Consider the following 19,761-nt stretch of genomic DNA (forward strand, 5'->3'; position numbering starts at 1 on the left):
TTTAGATGGGCTCTGGCAGAATCTCAAAGGCAACCTCTGTCTTCTCTGGTGGAGAAGTGAGACTACTGTCCTGCCCATTTTATTTACAACACCATTCTTCTAAGAGGATTTCCTCCCAAACATTTGCAGGGAAGTTCACAGAGACAGCAAATCCTAGCTCTCCAAGGCAAATTAATCTTGAAATCCAAGGGTGAAAGCTCATGCAAATGAAATAAGTGTAAGCAGTCTTGCTGATTTTCCAGGGACTGAGAACTTTTCTCAAAATCCTAAATTGCATAATCAAACCTGAATGTTCCAGTCTTTCTGTTTACTAACAGCTTTTTCCTGGAAACAAGCTGCAGAGCAAGGTCAAATGTGCTTGGATTTAATACAATTTATCTAACCTAAATGTGCTGAACATGTCCTGGTCTCACTGTGAATTTTCAGAGTGTAGTTTGCCTTCAATTCAACTGCTCATACTTGGGGTCTAACACAGTTAAATTTTCAATATATGAGGTCTCCTTGAAGAACAAAAAGATTACCCTTTATGGAATCACCTTCCCCAAACAAACTGTGTTTGATCACTGCTACATTTCACTCATCCAACCTATTACAGATGTAGTAATGCAAGTTCTTTCAAAAAAAGGCTAAAATTTACCCACTAATAGGGTTGCCATCCATCCTCTCTATTCTGACATATTTTGTAACTTCTCTAGCAAGGTTAACTGTTCATGCACTAGATGGGGCTCCAGCATTTTTATTACCATAATTACAAAAATCCCACGTAAGCAATCCATATCCTTGCAGGACCAAGAGACCTGAACTGCTCTAAGAAAGATACTCCAAGTATTTAATGGAGATACAACACAACCTAGCAACCTTCTAATGGGACAACAAACTCCACTTAGATTTCTCAATGCTACAAACAAATAAGTGGTGCAGACAAAAGACAGAAGCTGCAGGTTTGTCTACATATGCCAAGGACTCTCCTGCTCAATCAAGAGTTGGATTTTTGGGCCAACATTCCTAAGGACTTGAGACAAACAGCCTCTAGAAGGCAGCCCTACATTGTCTCTATGCAAGCTTCATAACCCTATCATGCAATGTTTGTTGACAACTTTAAAAGGACACAATTTCAATCTTCAAGCAACATTATTTGAGAAATCAATAAACTGAAACAATTCTAATGTTTCCTGAGGACTAAATGAAAAGGTAATGAAAAAAAAATCTTTATGTATAATCCGTAACATCTGAAAAACAATAGAAAAAATTCTAACCAAAGCCAACAATGCAAATCTCTAAGAAATGTTTTCCTATGTGTTTAACTGTTCAGATTAAAGGTACTGTTTAACAACAGTGGGCTACAAGATAAAAAAGTAATTTATTTCTTGGGGGGAAGAGAACTTAAATAAAATGCTCTTGTTTCAAGACAGTAATCTCAGGGACAAACAACACTGGGAACCTGGTTTAGACTGAAACCAGCAGCTGCTAACTCATTCTTCACATAGTTTTTCATCTGATAGCTATCAAGAGATACTGAACACATATTGCTCCTAACTTTAAGGAATTGCTGCCCTAGATTCTTCTGCTATAATGTATTATTTTCTTTAAAGTAGAGTTTCATGATCTTCTTGAAGCCTAAAATTTCATGTGAATGGTATGCTCATTCCCAGAAAGAAATATAATATTTAGTGATTTGCTGAGGGAAAGAAGCATAGACAGGAAGAGCTTTCTAAGACTTACCTGACACACAAAGTAATTTCACTACATTTATTTTAAGAATGTTGTTTAAGGGTGTGTATCAGGTACAACTATAAGCCTGGGAAGCTGGTATCCCACTTTTGTAAAAAAAGCAAAATGTGATAACCACAAATAGTATGCAATTCGGTCAGGCCACAGCCAGTTCTATGAAATGCCTGTGCTGTGGCATGGATTTAATTTTATAAGGCCATAATGAAATCTAATTGTGCATTTCAAAACAAAAGAAAGGCAGGCAAGGAATTCTGAGGGAGTCTCAAATGTGGTCTTGAGCATCAGTGTAAATTAGACAGCCAATTTGCAGAGATACTGTGCCAGTGTAGCTCATACATTGAGTTCAGGGCTTGGAAAACACAAAAGCAAGCTAGCAGAAGCTGTCCTGTGAACTGGCCTGAGCTAATTGCACAGATTAAATGAGAAAGATATACATAACTTATGACAGCCTGAAGAAAAATCCAAAGCATTTTAAGGCTGGAAGGATAAGGATAAGGATAAGGATAAATTACCATGACCATCTTTTCAATTATCTGCATCACCTATCCGATGCAAGATTGATATTGTGGAAGAATTGTGAAACTTTTATACATCAACTGGACAAGTGCTTTCCTGCTTACAAAACCCATTCTCCTGGACTGGGTTATCCTTCTAAGCCTTCATATGCGGAAGTTCACAATTTTTCCACTTGAAGTGACTTAACACTGACTTAACTCCAAGAAAGACATGTAACTGCAAAGAGGCTACAAAATTAGGCTGCTCTTAGTATTTGTGTTTCCACAGAAGAAAAAGCCCCTCTCAATATAATATTTTGTGTGATTGCAGAAGCTATGCTTACCTGCATCATGACAATAATGTAATTACAACTAGGGTACCCCTGGAAAAATTACTTTTCAATTTTAATGGAAGTTATAATTGAAGTAGAAATACTACATCAGTACATTTAATGCTGCATTTAAAGAAAGAAAAAAAAATCCTGCTGAATTTCAGTGAAATTATAGCACTTTTATAGTAAATAAAGTTACCCTCAGTTATTTTTACATTATATAAGCCTCATACATCTAGTTGCTCTTGTTCTATTATGTTATATGAAAACCCCAGCATACTGGAGTGTTTTAAGACTTTTGCTTCTCCTCTCTCTTAGACCAAATACATGTATGGGTTAAATATTCTTACAGGTCCTGTTTTCCAGACTTCTCTATTTAGCTGCCTTCCTCTTGAGTTTTTACATATGTTGTAGAAAACCAGAAAGTGAACTGAGCCCTCGTCACCACTGGGTATCCCAGAATGTCACTTCTTCTCCTTCATGTAACCACTCTTCTAACATGCCCAAAAAAGGATTCCTCCTTTTTGTCATATCACAGTGCTAACCCAATCTGTTTGGAAATAACACTCAAGTCTCCTCTTCCTGCACCATTCACCACTTAGACCCCTTTCCATTAGTATTTGATTTCCACTTGTATTCATGCATTTTGTGGTTTTTCCCTAACGCTACTCAAATGATTTAAAATACATTTTAAAAAAATCAAACCTGGTAATTGCAAATTTCTCCATTTCAGCACCAACTTTAGAGTTAAGCATATTCCTCATGAGCCCACAATCAGTCTCTGAAAGGTCCTATTTGAGCACTTAGCATTTGCTGCTAGAGTATCTTTTTGAAAAGGTACTTACTGACTTTGTGGCAATTTAATCTAGAACTTATTTCCTAAACTTATATAGAAAGAATCCTATGCAGGACACCATCAAGAGCTTAATTAGAGTGAAAAATGAAGCAGATCTTCTGCTTTCCCACCAAGACAGGTACTCTTTCAATGAAGGATATCAGATTGGTTACACTCAATTTCTCTTGAAATTCTTTGTTTCTTGTTTTGAGACTTAAATAGCCACAATAGACACAAGACTGTCAAAGGGTTCTTTGACAGTCACAATTCTTATAATTTGATCATGTACCATGTCTTTCCAGACAGAGAACAGTTTTTAGTGATAGAATTGACAGATTTCTATTAAAGCAGAACACTATATGAACCAATAGAGATACAGGATAGTGGATTAAGACTTTTAAACTACAACTACTTTCTTTCTTCTCTTTCTATCAGCTATCGAGAAGCATACAAGTTATCTTCTGAGATCAAAGCAGTGTTGAATCCTACAGATTGCCCTCTGCTATTTCTCATTTCCCAATTACACAGCATGCCTTCAGCTTTTCTTTCTTCCTCTGACCTCTAACAGATCCTGTCCTGTTGTTTTCTACTGCTCCTTGCTGATTGTAACTGACTTTATTTTCCTTTTGTCTTTCCCAATATGCTTGTGCCATCCTTTTATACTGACCTTTAGGAACTATCTCCACTTCTGGCACTAGTATCTTTTTGAATACAATCAAATACAGTCAAAATGGCCTCTTATTACACTTCCCAACCTTCCTCTGTATGAGGATAACTTGATGAATTGCATTAAATACAGTATTTTTGAATAAAAAAGTTCCTTTTGGTTTTTGGACATTTCTTTTTTTTTTTTTAGTTCTTTTCACTTTTTGTTTATCTATGAACATAGCAAATTCTCAAGAAATAATTGCTTTCTATTCCTGCACACAGGGGGTGGAAATAGCAGCAACACAGCTCTGTTAGTCCCCCATTCTTCACCTGAAGAAGGCTGATAGCCTAAGCAGAAATATTTTTTGCTCTTAATATGACCACCCTGTTCCCAGAAAGTCACCTGAAAGGACAAAGCTTCTTTAGAAGGTCTTATTTTGAGAACCATTCTTCCTAATCAGCTCATCCTATTCTATGCCTTCTAAAGTAAAAAAAAAAAAAGTTTTATACATTTCAAGAGAACTTGAAAACAGCATTCTTAAATCACAATTCCTTGTCTTGGGACAACGGTTTCTCAGTGCATCTGTAATAATTTCTGATAGGTTGCTTCCAAAAGAGACCAGTAGGGCAGGGTAAGACTCAAGTATCTAAGAATGATTTCAATAGAGTAAAAGCTACAGATAGGATAGGTTACATTAGCACATTTTAACAAAGAAATTATTTAGTAAAGGCATTATTTTTAGGTGAGTTATCTGAAGAACTTCCTTGTCTAAAATAAATTACTGTTAACCTTTCACCCCATCTTTAGAAGGTACCTCAAGTTGAAAGGTATAGCAAGTTACAAGGGAATCCAGCCTGCATGACAGATTTGGAAAATCTAGTCTTCTTTTCAGCTGCAGGAGCCATTCAGCTTTTCCTGTTGCACAGATACCACTCCACTAGGATACACCTTTTATGGGCACATAAAAAACCCCATACTGTAACAGTACAAAAACGTTTCTTTCCACTTCCATTGTTGAATCCAGAATCACAATTTCAGGGCAGAATGATTTCTTATAGCTACCTAGCTTGTTCCTCCATTACACTTGCCATAAGCCCTCATGCTTGGGGACTCCACATTTGCTGCCACTGTAATTCCTTGCTTCAATATTCCACTGGCCCCTCTTGGAAGAGTACTGCCTTTGCTACTGCTGAAGAAAAGGAAAAGACCATGGCTTTGATCAGCTCAGCAGCCTCAACCTGTGAACAAGTATGCAATACCATTTAAAAATAATTATCATTTTTAAACACAAGTTCTGAAATTGCTGCACACAGGACATTTTGACTGTCCCCTCTAGTAAATTCAATTTGTATTTTTAGTTTTGTATTTTGTCAAAACTCTGACAGATGACAACATAAAATTATTGTTGTGAGCTGCTTATTTGAAATAATTTATTTCTTGACATAGATCAATGTTTCTGTGAACACAGGGCAAATAAGCAATTCCTTGAACAGGAACCTGTACCTGTGTTTTGCACTAAAGGTGGTACCTTGTTCTAAGTAAAGAATTTCTTGAAAGGGATCAATAAAAGTAAACCATAACACTGGTTACAAAAAGGTGCTAAATGAATGCTTCATTATATTTCTCCATATTTTTATGCACTTCTGAAATTCAGATAAATAGCAAACATTTTAATACTTCTATCATAAAAAGCCTAGGACTATACTATGGTATTAAACATTAAGGATGCTGCCAGTATTTCTCTTGGGCTTGCACAGACCTGTTACCTGTCTTTTCAATTACATGAGAGAGCATTTCTCTGAAACAGCTTCCAAAAAAACGGAACTTCCACTGACTATCATATCAGAGGAGATATAGAAGCATTTAGTAAGGCTGAGTAGCTTACTAAGCACACAAACCCACTATTTATGAAGCAGCTCTGCAAACTCATCCTGTGTTCTCTTATCCAGGTGGCACATTTTAGCTATTCAGCACATTTGTACCTGTAGAAGTCCCACTTACAGAATTTAGTTAACAGTGCTCTTGCTAAGCGAGAATGGTTAAAATCCAGCTCTATACTTTAGTTATGCTGGCATTACTCAAAAAAAAAAAATTTAACATTTTTACTGTCTATTAACACAGAGACTTATCTGACTCTTTTGCAGTATAAATGACATAATTCAGTTAAATTCTGAGAATAAACTGTTTTAAAAAAGCACAATTGTAGATCTTTTGCAAAATCAGCTTTCTTGTCAAAAACATTTCAGAAAGTATTCTCTTATGTACCACAGAGAGATTTCTACCAGACTTGCTGAGAAGTATTCACAGTAATAACTATCGCTGTAAAAGGCCAGGGTTTTGTTTACTTTCTTGGTGAAGACCTGATCAATCATCTTTCCACAGGAATCACTGCAACATCACCAGACTTTACAGCTGCAGAGAAATCACTGTGGCAAGGTAGGAGTAACCCCTGCCACGAGCAGAGCAGCACACTGCCTTCACACAGTACATGCACCCTCGGGAGGAAAGCGAAGAGACAACAGACCTTCGGTGTTACCTATTTGTCTCTCTAGATCTGCTGCCTCATCTGGTGTTGCGCGGGGGAGGACACCAGGGTCACTGAAACTAGTGCGCAGCAGGGTCCCCATCACGAAAAAGAAAAGAATCCCACCAATTGCAGGTATAGCAGGCGTAATCTTCTCTGACAAATACGGGCAACTGGAAAAAGAAGAAGAGTCAACAATCAGCAACACATAATGCAACTTGCTCTCAAAAACTCTTTACCTCTATAAATGCATACGAAGAATTCACTTTCTTCTCTTGATGCATTACTTGCCATGGAATGTTTATTGAAGCTGAAATTTCTGTTTAGGTGTACTGCAATTTTTCATAACATGTTCAATATAATAAAGGCACAAGTAGCATAATAATGACCTCACTATATGCAATGCTCATTTACATAAGAAGATAAAGTATTTTTTATCGCAGCGTTATAAGCTTATATATTTGTTCACCTGCTGCCCAATTACATAAAAGTAAATTGGGCAGAGAGAGGAAAGAAGAAATAACCTGAAGAAGCCCATAACATGAAGAAATAAGCCATGCTGAAATACATAATTAAGTCTATAAAAATGGATTTATCATCCACCAGAAAGATGGGGCTCAAGAACATGCAACGCATTCCTTTAACAGTCTTGGTGCATATCAAAATTTTAACGTCACTCCTGATTTTTCTTCTTAACCCATTTCTTGGAAGTTAGTAAATCTGTTTACTCGTTTACAAAGTAAGAAGAATGCAAACGACAGTTCAACACACCTGGGAACAAACAATCCCAGGGCACGTCTATGGCAACATCAACAGCCCGTGACCAGGGCAAAAATGGCTCTATGTTTACCAGATTTACAATGCACATGCAGGGTTTAAGACTGGATTATAGTTTAATATTTTCCTCTGAGTTTCACATATGATTAAATCAAAATCAACAGAAAGACTGGAATCCAACCAATACATAAATACAAGTATCTCTTTACAGCTCTGCAAAAAGAAGGGATATGAACACTGATATTACAGAAGCACTGCAGCACCATCTTAGAAAACACACAGGCTGAAGACTCTCTTTATAGCTCTTATAATTAAGTAGGTGTGGGTAGAATACCAAGATGGCTTCATGTACTTCTGATGTCTGCATAAGAAGTCATAAAATAAGCTTAAAAACAGAAGTCAAAAATCAGTAACTTCTAAGCCTTAGGGCTTAATCTAAAGTTTCTTCATCAAGTTTAATTAACATTATCTTCCCTATTTCTGCTGACTGCCTTAAATGATGATTCAGACATGCAAGCTTTTGCACTGCAAGTCAGTTAACCTCAGTGGAATGTTAACTCGAAGCAAGTGATGACAATGTCAGCTCCACTGTCCATCACTTTTGCAACAGGAAGGTGGAGAGAATGGAAACACTTTTCATACCAGCTGCCATGTACAAAGCATTTACATCCCTGCATAACCCTTCAAAAAATACTTGGTTGCTTCACCAAACCTAGATGGTTTCATGGATGCAGTGAGTTCATATGCATTACATGGTGTACACCATAACAAGTGGAAATCATCTCTCCCTACATTAATGCAATACTACAGGTGCAACAAGTTACAAAAGATTAAAAAGATACCTGGGATTAAAAAAAGAAGAGGCCCAAAAGATACTGGGGTTTCACATAACAAATAGACAGGTAAAATGCTAGGAAACATCTTTCAAACGTATGCTTTTAGGAAAATCTTCAAAGACCCAGATTTATGAAACCAGTACTAGCTAAAGGAAGCAGCAGCAAAATGTAAGCCTTGGTAGCTATGAGCTTTGCTTCTCTAGTGTCAGGAGCAGCCAGTCAGAACGAAGAGAAGCTTTCATATAGCATCAATGTCCTGCTCAATTTATTTCTTGCCACAAAGGACTACTGAAATCAAAACCACTGTAATGTGCTCAGAGAAGAGTACAAATAGGCTGCAAGAACATATTTTTTAAAGGATTAGAGGGAACGTGTACATTAATGAACACTAAATATAGCTCAGTTCTCTCACTCTTCTATTGCATTATTCATTACATGCACTCAAGAAATTGCAACTGTGCCTAAGTCTGTTGACCAAACAAGAGCTCTATGTGTGTGAAAGGTAACATGAGATAATCTCAGGGTAGCACAGCAGGCACAGTACTATTTCAACACTTGCCAACACAAAACCAGCAATGGCATTACATGCACTAATTCTCACAGGATGGAAACTAAGGGCCATGACTCTAACATGTCTCCTTTTAACAGTAATTTCATGCAAAATTGGTAGAAAGAAAAAGCCGATGTGCTGAAATACTAAGAAAGCCCAACACTGCTAAAAAGCCATGTTTTCAGTACAGTAAAAAAGCATGAAAAAATCTGTCTGCCTTGTTGAACCAAGTCCACCTGCAGTGAAAAAATTCCCACCCTCAAAGCCCTGTATAATCTTTACAACAAGCAAGTGTGGGGTAATCTGCTTTGCCTAAAGTTGCTTTCAAGGTTTAACAGCATATATTTTACCACCTCTGACTTGAAATTAATTCAGCAATCATGCAGAAAAGACTGAAGATGGCATCTTTGGGAATAATAACCAAGTCATATCCCACCAATTAAAAAATTATTTCAAGCTGAGAAACCAGTTTCTTACAGCAGCTCCTTACAGAGATTCAGACAGTAAGTCTGGGCAGGACCATATAATACAGCCTGATTTATGCACAGACCATATAATATTACATGAGCTCACAGAGAGCTCAATGACATCTCTCCTTTAAAAACATCCAATTAAGTTTTGAAATACTTGTGAGATAAATTTAAAAAAACCAAACCAAACAAAAACCAGCAGATACCATTAGACTTTTTTTCTTCACATTTGTTTAAAAAAAAGGAAAAAAAAACTTACTTCTCCTGAGCTATTAAAAAATTTATTAAATGTGCCTTCAAATTAAAAACATGGATCTCAGCTCAAAATTGTGAAAAAATCTGTAGAAATACAGATGCAGATTTATACATGCAAATACTTGCATATTTATACATTTTATATTTGCATGCTTATATAACAAATGTATTTGTACTGCTACATTAAGTCAATATTATTTTAAACACTTCTAGTGTTACTACTCTTAGAATTGTCAAATACTGAACACAGAAAAAGATTATCCCTCATGTTTGCTCAGATTCCTTAATTAATTTAATTGAGGATGTATCCCTTCAGGCAGCAGCTTTCCTTGAATATTACAAGAAGTATCTTTTTTGGAGGGTACACTAGTGGGTATTTCCTGACATCAAATTTCAGAATTTTCCCTGCAGAGGGAATCCCTGTGCAGAGACCTGCTCACTGCCAGTAACACTTTGATAAACAGCAGAGAGCTCCAGGACAGAGCAAGCAGTGACAAACCTTTTCCAAGTGGCACTTGGTGATGACTAGATGTGAACTGACATCCTCAGTTTACATCTTAGACAGGATAAAACAGTTGTTTTAAATCAGCATCTGTAAGGACAGCAAGTACTGACTAGGTCTACCCCAGAAAACACATTTTTAGAAAATATTAGTAGACCACAGACCCCATTAGAAACTGTTCCTGTGAAAATGGCTTTTCCAGACAAGAATGTTTGGATCCGCATACAGCAAACTGTAACATGACTTGAAGTTTTGAATTAATTGAGAACTTTGATACTTTTAGCCCTGCTTTTTGCTTGGCTTCTCAGCTGCTTTTTTGAAGCATCATGTGAAAGTTTGCATGAGTGTAGGAGGGAAATAAAATCTGGTGGAAGACTAGTCTGTCACAGCTCGATAAAAATAAAAACTCCCTGGCACAGAAGAGATAATTATCAAGCATCACCCCTGTGAACAAAGGATGCAGGGGAAGTACAAAAGCAACTCTTACCACCCAGCAGCCCTCGTAACTGTGCAATCATACTCCCTGTGGCTACTGAGATCAGCAGAAAAATACATCTAGAAACTGTGCTGAGGAGCACAGTCAGAGTCCTACAACTTTCAAGCATTGTCATTAGAAAAGGGGAGGAAAGAAAAGAAGTCCTCTAAAGGTCTTTCCTGAAAAGATGATGACTTTCCTGAAAGGTTCACTGACAGTAATTCACTGATGGGGAGACTCAGTAAATGACAAATCAATCTACTATGGGTATCTGGAGAGGGGCTGAGCCTGTATTTAAAAAAAACAAACAACAAACCAGGGTTTTATACACTGAAGTGTTTAAATTAATATTTGCTCAGTTGGCATGCAGAAAACAATAAAAGCACAAATTTAATGCAAAGATGAAATAGCTATCACACTTAATTACACTAATGTAAAAAAAAAAGCCCTACAAGCTTGGCTTGCAAGACTGCTAAGAGGATACTCTATGTCAAGCTGTTCATCAATATAAAACTCTTTGCAGCAGATATAAAATATATGTAGTCTAGGAAAAATATAAATATAGTTGAGCGACATAACATAAAGAAATAAAATTATTGTTGCTTTTCCTACAAAGTTTTCACCACCTTTGTTTCTGTTTCTGCACGTACTGCCTGTTTAATATACCAGTGTCTACTGGCTGCAGGTCATGCCCAGCAGAAGGGAGAAGGCTGGCACTGGGCACCCTGGGTTCAGCTCCACATGTTACAAGTTAACATCTCAATGAGACTGGGCTGCTTTCTCTTAAACTAGCCCAAGGGGATTGTTTCTCCTTCCACTCTCATTTATAGCTCTTCTCAGCTTACCCTTCCTTTCAACTTCACTACATCATTGCTTCAAGCCACTGTCCCAAACTTCTGCCCTTATGCCAACACAAATCTTCGTCAGGTTCTTTTGTGAGCGAAGTTAGTTCACTAAAATGTATGAAAATGACACCATTTTGTTGACTTCTCTTTCTGTCTCTCTAACAAACCAGACATACACCTGAAAAGGATATTAGCACAAAGCAAGGGAAAAAGAAGCACACACGAAACCACAGGGAGAGGGAAATGTGGACAGTGGGAGGAGACCTCAGTTTCAGCAGCTGTCAGTAAGGTTTTCATTCAGACCACAACCTCCTGTGAAACCCTGTTCTAACCTTGACCTCTTCCAATTTAGAGATGGCAACAGAATACCCATATATAGACAGATTAAAGGCAAAGCAAGACTCTGGGCTAGAAGAACAAAAATAGCTTATAACTTATTTTTTCTAATGATAAGTTGCCAGTGCAGCCAAGGACATGCATGAACAACACAGGCAGAGGAAGACGTAAAGATGGGCAAAACGTGAGGGCAAAGCAAAACCTTGGAAGCTGCTGCCTGATAAAGAATTTATAAAGATAAACAGGACAAAGAGAATGATCAGAGCAAAATACTTTCACTGTTTTGGGGTTTGGAGGCTTCCTTCTTTTTACTTGTTTTTTCCAGAAGCATGCTGCTGGCACACAAAAAATGTGGTATAATTTGAGTATAGATTAGTCCAAGTAACGTAAATTTCTAACAAGAGTAGCTAAGGAAGTTTTGCATTAGTTTCCTACAACTGCTTCATTCTTTTGTACAGCTTTAAAAATTCCTTTGCATTGTTTGAAGGGATATTAAGGGACACACAGACTAATTTCAATAGGATTTAAAATTTACTTTTAAAAAGTTAATTTATTTCATTATTATTTGTTTTGAGCATTTTTTCTAAATCATACACTCCCTCATTTTACAATGGTAAAGCAGTTTCAAAAACCTATTTGATAAAATACAAGACAAAAATCACTCTTCCGACAATTTCCTTCATTTTAAATTCAGGAAATCTGGAATGTTGCAAGCATGTGAAGACTATGGAAAACAGAATAGTTGTCAAACAAAAGGCAGAATGACAACAGGAACAGAAGTGATAGCCAGACTACAACCTCCTCATCATCTTAATAACCTCAGATATTATGTCTTAATCAGAAAGGCATATTTATTGAATGGATTCAGATGAGAACCATTGTTAGTTTATTCTCTATTTTACAGTATTAGATGCATCTTATTTTTTCAATACTTGCTATATTTCTTGGGGCTAACTCCATTTAAAATTAATTCTAATTGAAAATAATTTTAAAGTGGAAACACATATAAACTGGTAGTGATTCTAGCATGTAACTAAGTATTCTAGCCTCTACCAGCACATAGAAACAATTACTTAAAACAAAGAAGATTAATATGATGAAATCCCACAGATTACTGAACCAGCATGATCCTTAAACCTAACAAGGTAAGTGTTTTATAGGTTCTCTCCAACCTATTACAAAATAAAATTAGCTTAACAGTACCCTGAACAGCAAGCTAAACAACTGGTCTTCCAAGTTTCATGCAGAAAGTGGATGCAGTTTGGTCTTTAAAGCTGCTCAAACCCATGAGCAATTACTAAGCATGAGAGACTTCAGAGACTTCTCTCCTCTGGCTCAAACCTGCAAGCATTCAATGGAACTCCTTACAGCACTGACTCAATTCAATTGTAATCCATTACTATTGAAATAAGACTTACACTGGTTGAATTTGAATGTGGGAGTTCAGATGAAGCAAAGCAAGCACTGTTGATTAGGACATTGTAGAAGATAACCACAAACTCTCTCCTACAAGTGAAGATCTCAAGGGTTTAATGCAGCAGATATACAACAATCAAAGTAACAGCCTTGCATGACCTCCCAATTTTTATTGCTTTGTGAATTACCTCTAACAATCTGCTGTCAAACTTCAAAGCTGGAATAAATAAAATGCATAATGCAAAATGAACCTGTCTGTGAAACAGATGTGATTACTGAAGCTCCTACAAGGGCAATTATATTTTACTTTGTTCTAGAGATAAGGAACATCTTTGTTTTACAAAACACAATTTTAAAAACTATGATTCCATCACCTGTTGACCAGAAATTTCCAAGCAAGGTAGTAAGAAAATGGGGAATATCTACCAAACTGGTAGATACATCGAATGCCTAACTTATGAAAAGTCAATGCAGGCATAACACATCCTCAAAAGACAAACTTAGAAAAGGCACAGCTTCCAAACACACAGCAAATTGAAGTCTTGCTTTATTGCTATTTCCATTGCCTGATTAATTACTTACTTGAAAAACTAAAAATATATTTGCACTTAAATTTTCCAGTTTTGCATACAGTTCAAGGTTTGGTTTTCAGAGTGTAAGACCACCACTCAATGAATACCACTAAATACATAAACTTGTAATTTCTTTTAAACAGCCCATATAGAACACTTTCTTTCCTGTTGTGCTTCATATTGCTTCCTTACTACTTCTTATTATTTCCTGTTATGTGATTTTATAACTAAACCATCAGGTTAATCCCAAGTACTAATGAAGCAAAATGAAAACTGGGACAAAACAAGCGGAAATGCCTTACGCCACAACGAAGTCCCTAAAGGAGTGTGAGCTTCGAGATGATTTTTCACAGCATCCTCTGGAAACTGAAGCACACACAAATAAGCTGCTGCCAGTTATTGGACTCTGAGCTTTCAATGAGCCATAGCTTGTTTTCACCCTCCCCAGTCTATAGGGTATAAAGGCTAGATGTAAAGCCTAGCTCCTGCTAAAGGGCCAAGGCCTGTCAATGCAATCCCTGCCTTTGGTCACATTCCACTGTCACCCTGTACAGCACAAATGAGCTGCCTAATGCTGAGCTAAAACAGAACAATTGTTTTTCATCTGTTCCATTTTCTGAAAAGAACCAAACCCACCAAATTAAAAAAAAAAACAAGACCACCAAACTCAAAAACTCCCAAAAACATTCATCTTCTGTTTGATCAATTTCCTAAACAATTTGATTCACTGTGCAATTAATGAGTGCCAGAGAACAGGTAGGAACACACAGAAGGCAGGATGAAGTTCAACTGTGAATTCTAGATCCACTCAGCTGCTTTGTGGAAATCCCACCCATAATCATAATCTTAGTAATAGTGGATCCAGTGTCTAATTGCCATGATTTAACCTGGGAGATATCCAAACACCACCCAGCTGCTCATTTATCCTGGATTATTATTATTTTTTTTACTCTTATTTCCTCTGCAGTTCTCTGTATCACAAGTCTTTTGTATAGAACATACAAATGAACTTTCATCTAAAATACAGGAAAAAATATTTACATCTTAACTTCTCAGTGAAAGCCATTATAATAAAAGCCTTTGAATATTCATTGAGAAGCAGATCCAGCACTTCCTAGGGATCCTTTACTTATAAAAATGGAGAACTGATAATGCTACCCACCCTACATATCAAAAGTATATATCACATTGTTATAAATAGAGCAACTGGGAACATAAAGCAAGGAGGAGGATAAAACCAAGAGAGCTTAACCTCCTCTTCCCCAAATGAAGCAGAGCTGAGCAATTCAGCAACTTGATTATAAAAAGACTCAAGAGGTTTGTTTGTAGTAACTTCACTGCCACGGGTCTCCACAAGTGCTGGAGGAGTTTTACCTGAAATGGCATCCTTTGCTTTCTCCTGCTGCCTCCTCACAGTCTCATGAGAATCTCTTGTCCCACACTAAGCACTCATTGGAGAGGCAGACTGGCATACTGCAGGCTACTTCAGACTGAAAAAAAACCCCAACAACTAATTTGCACTCTTGATTCCAAAGCAGTGCCAGATCTCCATATCTAAAAATGGGTCAGTTTAAATATATCAACTTGCAAAAACCAGCTTGAGGCAAATCATTTATTTCATAGAAAAAATAAAGCACACAGTGCTTCATCTACACAGAGAGCATCACCACTACAAATATTTGGATTAGCAATATAATTGAAACAACTAGGAATAGCCTCTTACTGTTTTGCCTTAGAACTGAGATTTGGGTGCAAGTCACAGGAGTCCAGGCATGAAAAGTTTAAGAAATAGACTACAATGAAAGATTGCCTCTGAGAGTTTAGCAATGTCATAGCATTTAATTACCTTCAGGCATGCATGCAGAAAAGGCTGTAGTGTTTGAGTAATGCAACACTTTCATCTGAATATTTCCTTTTTTTGGAAGACATTCAAATGCTCCTTCTAGACTTCTATGTTAAATACTTCTCAAACCTAGATAACCATGTTCAAATTGAAAATCAGTGGCTTTATCATATTATCCTTTTCTCTGTACTTCCACAAACACATCACTGAGGGGCACTTTCCTCTTGGGAAAGGCCATTGACTGAAATGATTAATTTCATATTCTCTTCCTGAACACTTCTATGATTCACCAAAAGTTATTTCTACTATACATCAATGCTGCATTAAATTGGGTGATTAAATAATTAATGATTTTTTATTAAATAAAGGTGATTAAATCACCTATCTAAATAAGAAAAAACATATTCCAGCATATTTTCTCTTAAGCCAGCTACATCAAAAAATACAGATCACAGAAAAGTACAATGTAGTTATCACAGAAAAGTTACTTCAAAAATTAAGAATTGAGGTTGAAAATCATCCCTGTGAATGGTTTAAAGTTCAGGATATCACAGAAGATTCTGTAGCAAGTGCAACAACAAAAAAATTTCCACATTTAAAATAATTATGCTCTTCACACAAATGTCACTTAAGAACAACAGCTACTTTACAGTTACATGATGTACAGTAACCAAGTATTTTGACTGCTAATGCATAAACCAGATCTGAATGTAAAAGGAACAAAGAAATGCCCAGTTTTTACAGTTTCTTAAAAATATTTTATTCAAAATTCCCACTCAGTTTTAATTTTTTGTCATATGCAAATTTCCTTTACTACTGTTTCATTGAGATTTTCAAGCCTTTTCCCAACTAATATGCAATTTTGTCCAATAATTACCACAACCCCTAATTTTAATGTGAACCAAAATAGAATTTCAGGTAAGGGAGATTAACAAACACAGGGTGTTACTGCTATCCTTCTTTGAAAGTATCATTTATTCTTCAGTTTAACATCTGTCTATTTTTGTCAGACTGCCAAAACTCCTAAAAATTGTCACAAGAAGGTGAAGCAAAGAAAAGGTCTTTGTTACATCCACTGTGACTATAAATTTCAAATTCTTTTCTTCTTCTAACATTTCAATTATGCAACTTGCTAGCACCTGCATATGACATGATCCCCACTGAAAGAATACTTTTTTTGCCAGTATTTATACAGACATCAGCAGACAGCTTCGCAAGCTTTTCTCTCCCTAAAGCAAACCAGCCATGAAAATCAGAGAAAAGCTCAGTTACTTCATTGTTCCCAGAATATGCTCTCTGGAATTGCTACACAAGATTTATTCTCCATCTTTCCACTGTCAAACATGTTCTGCTGTCCACCTTTCAGTTTCAGATGCTAACATAAAAACCATTCCCACAGTCACTCTCAACCATACAAATACTACACCAACTCTTGCTCTTCACTTTGGCACTTTTACATAAAAGGAAACCAGCAGGGCATGAAGCTAAATAGAAATGGAAATCTTTTGAATACCTAAAACAATTGCACAGAAGCTAAAATAAAATAAAAGATTGCCATTGGCTGTACAAAATGACATCACATTACAGCCTACTTCACTGGAGTGCACCATCTCTAAATGTACATCAGCAATGTGCAACCTATTTCACCGAGTCCTTCAAGCATTGATATCATGAGCTCCATCTTTTGCCCTGGTGTTTTGTCTTTAACAAGTTTTGCTGCTTTGGCCAGTCCCTCAGCCTCTGCCCTGCCTGAGAAGCTGCCTGGGCCCTCTTGCCAAATCTGAATGCACACATTCTTCATGCTACAGCACCCAAGGGGAGCTGCAGATTTTAAAACACCCCACCACGGTCCCAATTTATCTGAGGATATTTGCAACTGAAGTTAAAGAGAAGCTGCTACCCCCTGCATTAATCAGGGCCTTCATACACAGCAACACAAGCAGACCATAATCAGGAGGAAGCTCCAAAGTTTGGTAACCTTCTACAGCTTCTTCTAACCTGTCTTCTGATTACATCTCTTCTCCATGGCAAAGTTTGCCTTTCAGTTGGCAGAACACACTACAGCCAAAGACACGAGCTATATGGAACTAAGAAGCATGCTGCTTATGTCACTTCAAATAGCTACACTAAATGAAAGGATAAATGCCCAATGTGTTGCTCCTCCTTCCTTTCTGTGTCCCTTACATGACAAAAAAGTTCAGGAGTTTTCAGGCTTGTGCCCAGTTTCTGAATAGTTTTTCTATGAGAAGGTGCAACATAATGGGGTTTTTTAGCATTTTCTGTCTGCAAGCGCTCAGAAAGGAGCAACTTTGATGCATCTTGCTCCTAGTTCTAAAAATTTAGAGTAAAACTCATAGTGAATAAATGACAGAGTAAAGTGTACATCCCACACTGCAGCAGAATAAGCAATTTCTATTTACAAATAAAGGACAGACCAGGAGCACAAGCTCGTGTTTCTTCACAGGTATACAAAACCCCTTTTTCCTAGAACACTTCCATTCTTTTCTCTTATTTGACAGTTTGTGAGATACATTTTTATTCTGTCCATGAATTCAAAGCTTATAAGGATACAGAAGATTCTAATGAGATTTTGCTGAATGGATGAAAAAAGGACTGAAGACTACACATCTTATAAAAACAAGACATTATCCTAAACCACACTCTAATCCAGAGAGAAACTTCTATTTCAAATTTATGTTAATTAAAATGCTAAACATTGCATTTTTGTCCTAAACTGCAATACAGCATTAATAACCTCGATGTCCCAAATACATACTAACAACCTTGCTTACAACATGCAGAAAGTACTCGGGCTGGAGGGAAATAGAAGTAAACATGCAAGAGCTATGGGTGCAATTATCCTATTCAGAAAAGCTAAAAACCTTAAAAGAGCAAGCAGCATGGCAAATGCCAAGTCACCAGTACAGCTGTATTCATTCTCCCAAAAGATTTTTAATGCAACTACTCTTGAATTAAAATTCATAGCCACAAATTCATATGAGCCCTATTACTGGTGTCTGAATCTTCACCAACACTGAGAAATACTAAGAGCTCTCTGCAATTTTTCAGTCTGTCAGAATGGTAAAGAGCCATTAAAATGTAACAGTCCACATCTGCCAACCCAGAACCACTGCCAGGCTTGTGTTTCAGGCTCATGTACTACACAAAGGGTATGATCATCTCACTGAGAACATCCTCAGGACAGCACAAATCTCCCTCTTTGAACATGAATACATTCTGCTGCTTCTCAACAGCAGTGATAATTATTCATAGCATCTTCAGATGTATTTTGTTCTGTAACCTAAAAAAAAAATTAAGACTTGTTCTGAAAGTCTGTCCTACCCTAGGGTAAAGTTCCAGGAAAAGGACAGCATTTAGGAACACGATTAACATTGATTGCAATTCAACCTAGTGCCAATATGAATCCAGTGTTTGAGAGAGGTTTATTCATTTTTACTTTATTAACCCCTTGTCTCTTGTTCATGGAAACATACATACAATTGACAAAAATAACTGGAAAATCTGTAGGCACACCGCCCTTGACAAAAACCTCTCAAGGTATTTCTGTTACGGTACTGAAGAACTAAATTAAATGTTAAATCTCTATGCCAAGGTAATCAGCAAAAGTAAGCAAAGGGCAAACAAAGGCCCTGGTAGCATTACTGGCCAGAAGCAGTCTATTATAGTCAAACTGGTACAGGGAAGTGCCTAGATTACAAAAAAAGTATGGAAAATATTTTTGAAATAGATGGTGTAAACCCCCCAGTTGTTAATATGCCACATTACAACCCCACACTGCAATCATCTCTGTTTTGTATATGATGTTATAATATTCATACTAAAATTAGCTAAAACTATATAAGCATTTCAAAACAACAAAAACCATTCCTTATTTTTTGAACTACTCTGCAGTCAGATGCTTGTAGCTTAGCCAACCCTCTGCAGCTGCTTCGACACCATGCCAATGCCTTCACTTCCTCAGCCCTTCTATCCTTAGGAAACAATCTCTGGAGACCTAATGAGTATTGCACAAACAATACTGTATCCTCTAACTGTGGCTAAATGAAAAATCCATCTTTGCTTCTTTTGTTTCTTGTGAAGGACACTGAACGTATGCATTGGACTTCATTTTTGGTTGATGAAATAATATTTTATTTTCTTTCAAAAAGGAGACAGAGAGGCCCACTACAATAGAGGTCAGAAACAGTTCAGTGCATGGGGCAGGAGACCAGGAATCAGTTAAGCTGGCTTCCTGGATCAGCCAGCATTCTGTTGCGTGACCTTGTGCAAAGGCAATTCACCACACTCTGATCCCTCTC

General features: G+C 37.0%; 1 protein-coding gene across 5 annotated transcripts in view; it reads right to left on the minus strand.

Annotated features, from left to right (window-relative positions):
• Positions 1-19,761, minus strand: part of ZDHHC14 (zinc finger DHHC-type palmitoyltransferase 14) — a 95,051-nt gene that overhangs the window by 34,569 nt on the left and 40,721 nt on the right. For 3 of the 5 annotated variants that reach the window (XM_050972927.1, XM_018919979.3, XM_018919978.3), the window contains one exon: positions 6,566-6,738. In XM_050972927.1, coding sequence (XP_050828884.1) covers positions 6,566-6,738 — 173 coding nt within the window. The remainder of the gene's footprint in view (positions 1-6,565; positions 6,739-19,761) is intronic. The other 2 variants (XM_009095291.4, XM_009095290.4) reach the window with 1 other exon arrangement.

Source organism: Serinus canaria, chromosome 3 (assembly GCF_022539315.1).
Source record: "Serinus canaria isolate serCan28SL12 chromosome 3, serCan2020, whole genome shotgun sequence".
NCBI classification, from domain to species: Eukaryota; Metazoa; Chordata; class Aves; order Passeriformes; family Fringillidae; genus Serinus; species Serinus canaria.